Below are 11,389 nucleotides of genomic sequence, written 5' to 3'. Positions count from 1 at the left end.
CACCACCACCCAAAAACACCACCACCACCCAAAAACACCATCACCAACACCATCACCACCATCACCATCACCACCACCCAAAAACACCATCACCACCATCACCACCACCACCAACCCCACCCAACACCACCCACCATCACCACCATCACCACCACCACCACCCAACAACACCACCACCGACACCACCACCATCAACACCATCAGCACCACCAGCACCACCCAACACCATCACCATCAGCACCACCATCACCACCCAACACCATCACCATCAGCACCACCAGCACCACCCAACACCATCACCACCAGCACCATCAGCACCACCAGCACCACCCAACACCATCAACACCATCACCATCAGCACCACCAGCACCACCCAACACCATCACCACCAGCACCATCAGCACCACCCAACACCACCCAACACCACCCACCATCACCACCATCAGCACCACCACCACCCAACAACACCACCACCGACACCACCACCATCAGCACCACCCAACACCACCACCACCACCAGCACCACCCATCAGCACCACCCAACACCACCCAACAACACCGTCAGCACCACCCTCCATCAGCACCATCAGCACCACCCTCCATCAGCACCACCCTCCATCAGCACCATCAGCACCACCCAACAACACCATCTGCACCATCAGCACCATCAGCACCACCACCACCACCCACATCATCAGCACCATCAGCATCACCACCATCACCACCCACCACCAGCACCACCCTCCATCAGCACCACCACCCAAAACATCTTCACTCAAAAACACCACCACCAGCACCACCAACACCACCCAACACCACCAAACATCATCACCACCACCACCACCACCCAAAAACACCACCACCACCATCACCACCATCATCAGCACCACAACCATCACCACCATCATCAGCACCACCAAAAAACACCACCACCACCATCACCAACACCACCAGCACCATCACCACCATCATCAGCACCACCACTACCAGCACCACCCAAAAACACCACCATCACCACCACCATCACTCAATACCACCACCACCACCCAACAACACCAAACACCTCCCACCATCAGCACCACCCAACAACACCACCACCATCAACACCACCCAAAAACACCACCCACCACCACCAACACCACCATCACCACCACCACCACCATCAGCACCATCAGCACCACCCAACACCACCAGCACGACCCAAAACATCACCAACACCACCATCATCAGCACCATCAGCACCAGCACCACCCAACACCACCACCACCACCACCACCACCATCAGCACCAGCACCACCCAACACCACCACCACCACCACCATCACCACCATCAGCACCACCCAACACCACCAGCACCACCCAAAACATCACCAACACCACCATCATCAGCACCATCACCACCCAACACCACCACCACCACCATCAGCACCAGCACCACCCAACACCATCAACACCGCCCAAAACCACCATCACCACCAGCACCACCCAACACCACCAACACCACGACCACCACCATCAGCACCATCACCAGAAACACCACCCTCCATCAGCACCATCAACACCACCACCAACACCACCCAACACCACCACCATCACCATCAGCACCACCCAGCACCATCAGCACCACCAACACCACCATCACCATCAGCACCATCACCACCCAACAACAGCACCACCCAACACCACCACCATCACCACCACCAGCACCACCACCATCACCCAGCAACACCACCCAACACTAGCATTAGCACTAGCGTTAGCATTATCGTTAGCATTAGTGTTAGCGTTAGTGTTGGCATTAGTGTTAGCGTTGGCATTAGCGGTAGTATTAGCGTAAGCATTAGCGTTATTATTAGCGTTAGCATTAGCCTTAGCATTAGCGGGGGACGAGGTGCGGGCAGAAGAAGCTAAGCTAGCTAGCTAACCTCTGCGTCTCTCTCTCTCTCAGACGTGGCTGAAGAACTACGGCTACCTGCTGCCTCACGACGTCCGCGCGTCCGACCTGCGGCAGCAGAGAGCCACGCAGTCGGCCGTGGCCGCGATGCAGCGCTTCTACGGCATCCGCGTGACGGGAGTGCTGGACGAGACGACGGTGGAGTGAGTCGCTCATGGATGAAAACGCCCCAAAAACGACTGAAAACAGATGAAAACACCACAGAAACAGATAAAAACAGACGAAAACGCCACAAAAACTACTTAATACAGATGAAAACACCACAAAAACGACTAAAATCAGATGAAAACGCCACAAAAACAACTAAAAACAGATAAAACAACACAAAAACGACTGAAAACAGACGAAAACACCATAAAAACGACTGAAAACAGATGAAAACACCACAAAAACGTGACAAAACGACTAAAAACAGATGAGAACACCACAAAAACGACTAAAAACAGATGAAAACACCACAAAAACGACTGAAAACAGGTGAAAACACCACAAAAACGACTGAAAACAGATGAAAACACCACAAAAACAACTAAAAACAGATGAAAACACCACAAAAACGACTAAAAACACATGAAAACACCATAAAAAAGAAAAAAAACAGATGAAAACACCACAAAAACGACTATGAACGGATGAAAATACCACAAAAACAGATTAAAACAGATAAAAACGCCACAAATACAGATGAAAACACCACAAAATGACTAAAAACGGATGAAAACACCACAAAAACGACTTAAAACAGATAAAAAACGCCACAAAAACGACTAACAACAGATGAAAACACCACAAAAATGACTAAAAACAGTTGAAAACACTACAAAAATGACCAAAAACAGATGAAAACACCATAAAAACGATTGAAAACATATGAAAACACCACAAAAACGACTAAAAACAGAAGAAAACACCACAAAAACAGATGAAAACACCACAAAAACGACTGAAAACAGATGAAAACACCACAAAAACGACTACAAACAGATGAAAACACCACAAAAAAGACCCTAAACAGATGAAAACGCCACAAAAACGACTAAAACAGATGAAAACGCCACTAAAACGACTGAAAACAGATGAAAACGCCACAAAAACGACTGAAAACACCACAAAAATTACTGAAAACAGATTAAAACAAATGAAAACACCACAAAAACGACTGAAAACAGATTAAAACACCACAGAAACGACTAAAAACAGACAAAAACACCACAAAATGACTAAAAACAGATGAAAACACCACAAACACTACTAAAAACAGACGAAAACACCACAAAAACGTGACCAAACGACTAAAAACAGATGAAAACACCACAAAACCGACTAAAAACAGATGAAAACACCACAAAAACGTGACAAAACGACTAAAAACAGATGAAAACACCACAAAAACGTGACAAAACGACCAAAAACAGATGAAAACACAACAAAAACGACCACAAACAGCTGAAAACACCACAAAAACGACTATAAACAGATAAAAACACCACAAAAACGACTGAAAACAGATGAAAACACCCCAACAACAGATGAAAACACCCCAAAAACGACTGAAAATAGATGAAAACACCAAAAAAACGGCTGAAAATAGTTGAAAACGCCACAAAAATGACTTAAAACAGATGAAAACACCACAAAAACGACTAAAACACCACAAAAACGACTAAAAACAGATGAAAACACCACAAAAAGATGATAAAACGACTGAAAACAGATGAAAACACCACAAAAACAGATAAAAACTGATGAAAACACCACAAAAACAGATGAAAACAACACAAAATGACTAAAAACGGATGAAAACACCACAAAAACAGATGGAAACAACACAAAATGACTAAAAACAGATGAAAACACCACAAAACGACTAAAAACAGATGAAAACACCACGCAAACATGGTAAAACGACAAAAAACAGATGAAAACGCCACAAAAACGATTGAAACAGATGAAAACACCACAAAAACAGATAAAAACAGATGAAAACAACACAAAACGACTAAAAACAGATGAAAACGCCACAAAAACGATTGAAACAGATGAAAACACCACAAAAACGACTGAAAACAGATGAAAACACCCCAAAAATGACTGAAAATAGATGAAAACGCCTCAAAACGACTGAAAACAGGTGAAAACACCCCAACAACAGATGAAAACACCCCAAAAACGACTAAAAACTGATGAAAACACCACAAAAACAGATGAAAACACCACAAAAACAACTAAAAACAGACGAAAACACCAAAAAAACGGCTGAAAACAGTTGAAAACGCCACAAAAACGACTAAAACACCACAAAAACGACTAAAAACAGATGAAAACACCACAAAATGATGATAAAACGACTGAAAACATATGAAAACACCACAAAAACAGATAAAAACAGATGAAAACAACACAAAACGACTAAAAACAGATGAAAACGCCACAAAAACGATTGAAACAGATGAAAACACCACAAAAACGACTGAAAACAGAGGAAAACACCACAAAACGACTGAAAACAGATGAAAACGCCACAAAACGACTAAAAACAGATGAAAGCGCCATAAAAACGACTAAAAACAGATGAAAACACCACAAAAACGACTAAAAACAGATGAAAACGCCATAAAAACGACTAAAAACAGATGAAAACACCACAAAAACGGCTGAAAACAGATGAAAACACCACAAAAACGACTACAAACAGATGAAAACACCACAAAAACTACTAAAACAGGTGAAAACGCTACAAAAACGACTACAAACAGATGAAAACACCACAAAAACGACTAAAAAAGATGAAAACACCACAAAAACGACTGAAAACAGACGAAAAACACCACAAAAACGACTGAAAACAGATAAAAACACCCCAAAAACTACTGAAAACAGATGAAAACACCACAAAAACGACTAAAAACAGATGAAAACACCACAAAACGACTGAAAACAGATGAAAACACCTCAAAAACGACTAAAAACAGATGAACACACCACAAAACGACTGAAAACAGATGAAAACGCCACAAAAACGACTAAAAACAGATGAAAACGCCATAAAAACGACTAAAAACAGATGAAAACGCCACAAAACGACTGAAAACAGATGAAAACGCCACAAAACGACTGAAAACAGATGAAAACGCCACAAAAACGATTGAAAACAGATGAAAACACTTGCTAGAAACAGTCTTTTGGGCCCCATTGCATCCTGGGAGCCTCGGTTGCCCACGCTAGCATTAGCGTTAGCATTATTATTAGTAGCATGAGCGTTAGCATTATTATGAACATTAGCCTTAGCATTAGCGGTAGCATTATTATTAGCTTTAGCATTATTATTAGTAGCGTTAGCATTAGCGGTAGCATTATTATTAGCTTTAGCATTATTATTAGTAGAGTTGGCATTAGCGTTAGCATTAATATCAAAGTTAGCATTATTATCAGTAGCATTGGCATTAGCGTTAGCATTCATATTAGCATTAGCATTATTATTAGTGTTAGCATTTTTATTAGTAGTGATAGCATTAGCGTTAGCATTATTATTAGTGTTAGCATTATTATAAGTAGCGTTAGCATTAGCATCAGCATTAGCTTTAGCATTAGCGGTAGCACTAGCGTTAGCAGTAGCGTTAGCATTAGCGTTAGCAATAGTGTTAGCGTTAACACTAGCAATAGTGTTAGCGTTAACACTAGCATTAGCGTTAGCATTAAAATTAGCATTAGCATTATTTTTAGTGTTATCATTATTATTAGTAGTGTTAGCATTAGCATTAGCGGTACATTAGCGGTAGCATTAGCGTTAGCACTAGCAGTAGCATTAGCGTTAGCATTAGCATCGTCAGGCGGATCCAGGGGGTCCGGCCTGACTCGCTGCCCTGTCTCCAGGTGGATGAGGCGGCCTCGCTGCGGCGTCCCCGACCCTCCGCGCTCCAGACGCCTCAGGAGCCGACGCTTCGCCCTGACGGGGCAGAGGTGGAGGGGGAGGGAGGTCTCCTACAGGTGCCACTCCTCCGTCTGTCATCCCTCCATCCACACCTCCGTCATCCCTCCATCCGTCTGTCCACACCTCCATCCACACCTCCGTCATCCATCCATCCATCCATCCCTAAATTCACCCTGTTGTTGTCTAAATTCACCTTGTTGTCTAAATTGACCTTGTCGTTGTCTAAATTCACCTGTTGTGTCTAAATTGACCCTGTTGTTGTCTAAATTGACCCTGTCGTTGTCTAAATTGACCTTGTTGTTGTCTAAATTCACCCTGTCGTTGTCTAAATTGACCCTGTTGTTGTCTAAATTGATCCTGTTGTTGTCTAAATTCACCTTGTTGTTGTCTAAATTGACCCTGTTGTTGTCTAAATTGACCTTGTTGTTGTCTAAATTGACCTTGTTGTTGTCTAAATTGACCCTGTTGTTGTCTAAATTGACCCTGTTGTCGTCTAAATTGACCTTGTTGTTGTCTAAATTGACCTTGTCGTTGTCTAAATTGACATTGTTGTTGTCTAAATTCACCTTGTTGTCTAAATTCACCTTGTTGTTGTCTAAATTGACCTTGTTGTTGTCTAAATTCACCTTGTTGTCTAAATTCACCTTGTTGTTGTCTAAATTGACCCTGTTGTTGTCTAAATTGACCTTGTTGTTGTCTAAATTGACCTTGTTGTTGTCTAAATTGACCCTGTCGTTGTCTAAATTGACCTGTCGTTGTCTAAATTGACATTGTTGTTGTCTAAATTCACCTTGTTGTTGTCTAAATTGACCTTGTTGTTGTCTAAATTCACCTTGTTGTCTAAATTCACCTTGTTGTTGTCTAAATTCACCTTGTTGTTGTCTAAATTCACCTTGTTGTCTAAATTTACCTTGTTGTTGTCTAAATTGACCCTGTTGTTGTCTAAATTGACCTTGTTGTTGTCTAAATTCACCTTGTTGTTGTCTAAATTGACCCTGTTGTTGTCTAAATTGACCTTGTTGTTGTCTAAATTGACCTTGTTGTTGTCTAAATTGACCCTGTTGTTGTCTAAATTGACCCTGTTGTCGTCTAAATTGACCTTGTTGTTGTCTAAATTGACCTTGTTGTTGTCTAAATTGACCTTGTCGTTGTCTAAATTGACATTGTTGTTGTCTAAATTCACCTTGTTGTCTAAATTCACCTTGTTGTTGTCTAAATTGACCCTGTTGTTGTCTAAATTCACCTTGTTGTCTAAATTCACCTTGTTGTTGTCTAAATTGACCCTGTTGTTGTCTAAATTGACCTTGTTGTTGTCTAAATTGACCTTGTTGTTGTCTAAATTCACCTTGTTGTCTAAATTCACCTTGTTGTTGTCTAAATTCACCTTGTTGTTGTCTAAATTCACCTTGTTGTCTAAATTTACCTTGTTGTTGTCTAAATTGACCCTGTTGTTGTCTAAATTGACCTTGTTGTTGTCTAAATTCACCTTGTTGTTGTCTAAATTGACCCTGTTGTTGTCTAAATTGACCTTGTTGTTGTCTAAATTGACCTTGTTGTTGTCTAAATTGACCCTGTTGTTGTCTAAATTGACCCTGTTGTCGTCTAAATTGACCTTGTTGTTGTCTAAATTGACCTTGTTGTTGTCTAAATTGACCTTGTCGTTGTCTAAATTGACATTGTTGTTGTCTAAATTCACCTTGTTGTCTAAATTCACCTTGTTGTTGTCTAAATTGACCCTGTTGTTGTCTAAATTCACCTTGTTGTCTAAATTCACCTTGTTGTTGTCTAAATTGACCCTGTTGTTGTCTAAATTCACCTTGTTGTCTAAATTCACCTTGTTGTTGTCTAAATTCACCTTGTTGTTGTCTAAATTCACCTTGTTGTCTAAATTTACCTTGTTGTTGTCTAAATTGACCCTGTTGTTGTCTAAATTGACCTTGTTGTTGTCTAAATTCACCTTGTTGTTGTCTAAATTGACCCTGTTGTTGTCTAAATTGACCTTGTTGTTGTCTAAATTGACCTTGTTGTTGTCTAAATTGACCCTGTTGTTGTCTAAATTGACCCTGTTGTCGTCTAAATTGACCTTGTTGTTGTCTAAATTGACCTTGTTGTTGTCTAAATTGACCTTGTCGTTGTCTAAATTGACATTGTTGTTGTCTAAATTCACCTTGTTGTCTAAATTCACCTTGTTGTTGTCTAAATTGACCCTGTTGTTGTCTAAATTCACCTTGTTGTCTAAATTCACCTTGTTGTTGTCTAAATTGACCCTGTTGTTGTCTAAATTGACCTTGTTGTTGTCTAAATTGACCTTGTTGTTGTCTAAATTCACCTTGTTGTCTAAATTCACCTTGTTGTTGTCTAAATTCACCTTGTTGTTGTCTAAATTCACCTTGTTGTCTAAATTTACCTTGTTGTTGTCTAAATTGACCCTGTTGTTGTCTAAATTGACCTTGTTGTTGTCTAAATTCACCTTGTTGTTGTCTAAATTGACCCTGTTGTTGTCTAAATTGACCTTGTTGTTGTCTAAATTGACCTTGTTGTTGTCTAAATTGACCCTGTTGTTGTCTAAATTGACCCTGTTGTCGTCTAAATTGACCTTGTTGTTGTCTAAATTGACCTTGTTGTTGTCTAAATTGACCTTGTCGTTGTCTAAATTGACATTGTTGTTGTCTAAATTCACCTTGTTGTCTAAATTCACCTTGTTGTTGTCTAAATTGACCCTGTTGTTGTCTAAATTCACCTTGTTGTCTAAATTCACCTTGTTGTTGTCTAAATTGACCCTGTTGTTGTCTAAACTGACCTTGTTGTTGTCTAAATTCACCTTGTTGTCTAAATTCACCTTGTTGTTGTCTAAATTGACCCTGTTGTTGTCTAAACTGACCTTGTTGTTGTCTAAATTCACCTTGTTGTTGTCTAAATTCTTCCTGTTGTTGTCTAAATTGACTTTGTCGTTGTCTTAATTGACCTTGTTGTTGTCTAAATTGACCCTGTTGTTGTCTAAATTGACCCTGTCGTTGTCTAAATTGACCTGTCGTTGTCTAAATTGACATTGTTGTTGTCTAAATTGACCTTGTTGTTGTCTAAATTCACCTTGTTGTTGTCTAAATTCACCTTGTTGTCTAAATTCACCTTGTTGTTGTCTAAATTCACCTTGTTGTTGTCTAAATTCACCTTGTTGTCTAAATTTACCTTGTTGTTGTCTAAATTGACTCTGTTGTTGTCTAAATTGACCTTGTTGTTGTCTAAATGGACCTTGTTGTTGTCTAAATTGACCTTGTTGTTGTCTAAATTCACCTTGTCGTTGTCTAAATTGACCTTGTTGTTGTCTAAATTCACCTTGTTGTTGTCTAAATTCACCTTGTTGTCTAAATTTACCTTGTTGTTGTCTAAATTGACTCTGTTGTTGTCTAAATTGACCTTGTTGTTGTCTAAATTGACCTTGTTGTTGTCTAAATTGACCTTGTTGTTGTCTAAATTCACCTTGTCGTTGTCTAAATTGACCTTGTTGTTGTCTAAATTGACCTTGTTGTTGTCTAAATTGACCTTGTTGTTGTCTAAATTGACCTTGTCGTTGTCTAAATTCACCTTGTTGTTGTCTAAATTCACCTTGTTGTTGTCTAAATTCACCTTGTTGTCTAAATTGACCTTGTTGTTGTCTAAATTGACCATGTTGTTGTCTAAATTGACCTTGTTGTTGTCTAAATTCACCTTGTCGTTGTCTAAATTGACCTTGTTGTTGTCTAAATTGACCTTGTTGTTGTCTAAATTGACCTGTTGTTGTCTAAATTGACCTTGTTGTTGTCTAAATTGACCATGTCGTTGTCTAAATTGACCTTGTTGTCTAAATTGACCCTGTTGTTGTCTAAATTGACCTTGTTGTTGTCTAAATTGACCATGTCGTTGTCTAAATTGACCTTGTTGTCTAAATTGACCCTGTTGTTGTCTAAATTGACCTGTTGTTGTCTAAATTCACCTTGTTGTTGTCTAAATTGACCTTGTTGTTTTCTAAATTGACCTTGTTGTTGTCTAAATTCACCTTGGTGTTGTCTAAATTGACCTTGTTGTTGTCTAAATTGACCTTATTGTTTTCTAAATTGACCTTGTTGTTGTCTAAACTGACCTTGTTGTTGTCTAAATTGACCCTGTTGTTGTCTAAATTCACCTTGTTGTTGTCTAAATTGACCTTGTTGTTGTCTAATTTGACCTTGTTGTTGTCTAAATTCACCTTGTTGTTGTCTAAATTGACCTTGTTGTTGTCTAAATTCACCTTGTTGTTGTCTAAATTGACCTCGTTGTTGTCTAAATTGACCTTGTTGTTGTCTAAATTGACCTTGTTGTTGTCTAAATTGACCTTGTCGTTGTCTTAATTGACCCTTTTGTCTAAATTGACCTTGTTGTTGTCTAAAATGACCTTGTTGTCGTCTAAATTGACCATGTTGTTGTCTAAATTGACCCTGTCGTTGTCTAAATTGACCCTGTCGTTGTCTAAATTGACCCTGTTGTCGTCTAAATTGACCCTGTCGTTGTCTAAATTGACCTTGTTGTCGTCTTAATTGACCCTGTTGTTGTCTAAATTGACCTTGTTGTTGTCTAAATTGACCTTGTTTTTGTCTAAATTCACCTTGTCGTTGTCTAAATTGACCTTGTTGTTGTCTAAATTGACCTTGTTGTTGTCTAAATTCACCTTGTCGTTGTCTAAATTGACCTTGTTGTTGTCTAAATTGACCTTGTTGTTGTCTAAATTGACCTGTTGTTGTCTAAATTGACCTTGTTGTTGTCTAAATTGACCTTGTCGTTGTCTAAATTGACCTTGTTGTCTAAATTGACCCTGTTGTTGTCTAAATTCACCTTGGTGTTGTCTAAATTGACCCTGTTGTTGTCTAAATTGACCCTGTTGTTGTCTAAATTGACCTGTTGTTGTCTAAATTGACCCTGTTGTTGTCTAAATTCACCTTGTCGTCGTCTAAATTCACCTTGTTGTCTAAATTCACCTTGTCGTTGTCTAAATTGACCTTGTCGTTGTCTAAATTGACCTTGTCGTTGTCTAAATTGACCTTGTTGTCTAAATTGACCCTGTTGTTGTCTAAATTCACCTTGTTGTTGTCTAAATTGACCCTGTTGTTGTTGTCTAAATTGACCTTGTCGTTGTCTAAATTCACCTTGTCGTTGTCTAAATTGACCTTGTTGTTGTCTAAATTCACCTTGTTGTTGTCTAAATTCACCTTGTTGTCTAAATTCACCTTGTTGTTGTCTAAATTCACCTTGTTGTTGTCTAAATTCACCTTGTTGTCTAAATTTACCTTGTTGTTGTCTAAATTGACTCTGTTGTTGTCTAAATTGACCTTGTTGTTGTCTAAATTGACCTTGTTGTTGTCTAAATTGACCTTGTTGTTGTCTAAATTGACCTTGTTGTTGTCTAAATTCACCTTGTCGTTGTCTAAATTGACCTTGTTGTTGTCTAAATTGACCTTGTTGTTGTCTAAATTGACCTTGTTGTTGTCTAA

General features: G+C 39.6%; 1 protein-coding gene across 1 annotated transcript in view; it reads left to right on the top strand.

Annotated features, from left to right (window-relative positions):
• mmp24 (matrix metallopeptidase 24) overlaps positions 1 to 11,389 on the top strand; it is a 29,664-nt gene that overhangs the window by 1,003 nt on the left and 17,272 nt on the right. Inside the window, exons 2-3 of the mRNA XM_083940845.1 lie at positions 1,949 to 2,097; positions 5,828 to 5,941. Of these exons, the coding sequence (XP_083796971.1) occupies positions 1,949 to 2,097; positions 5,828 to 5,941 (263 nt within the window). The remainder of the gene's footprint in view (positions 1 to 1,948; positions 2,098 to 5,827; positions 5,942 to 11,389) is intronic.

The sequence above is a fragment of the Echiichthys vipera genome (genome assembly GCF_963691815.1).
Source record: "Echiichthys vipera genome assembly, contig: SCAFFOLD_42, whole genome shotgun sequence".
NCBI classification, from domain to species: domain Eukaryota; kingdom Metazoa; phylum Chordata; class Actinopteri; order Perciformes; family Trachinidae; genus Echiichthys; species Echiichthys vipera.
Note: the sequence above shows the minus strand (reverse complement) of the source record. Positions and strands in the feature narration are given on the sequence as shown.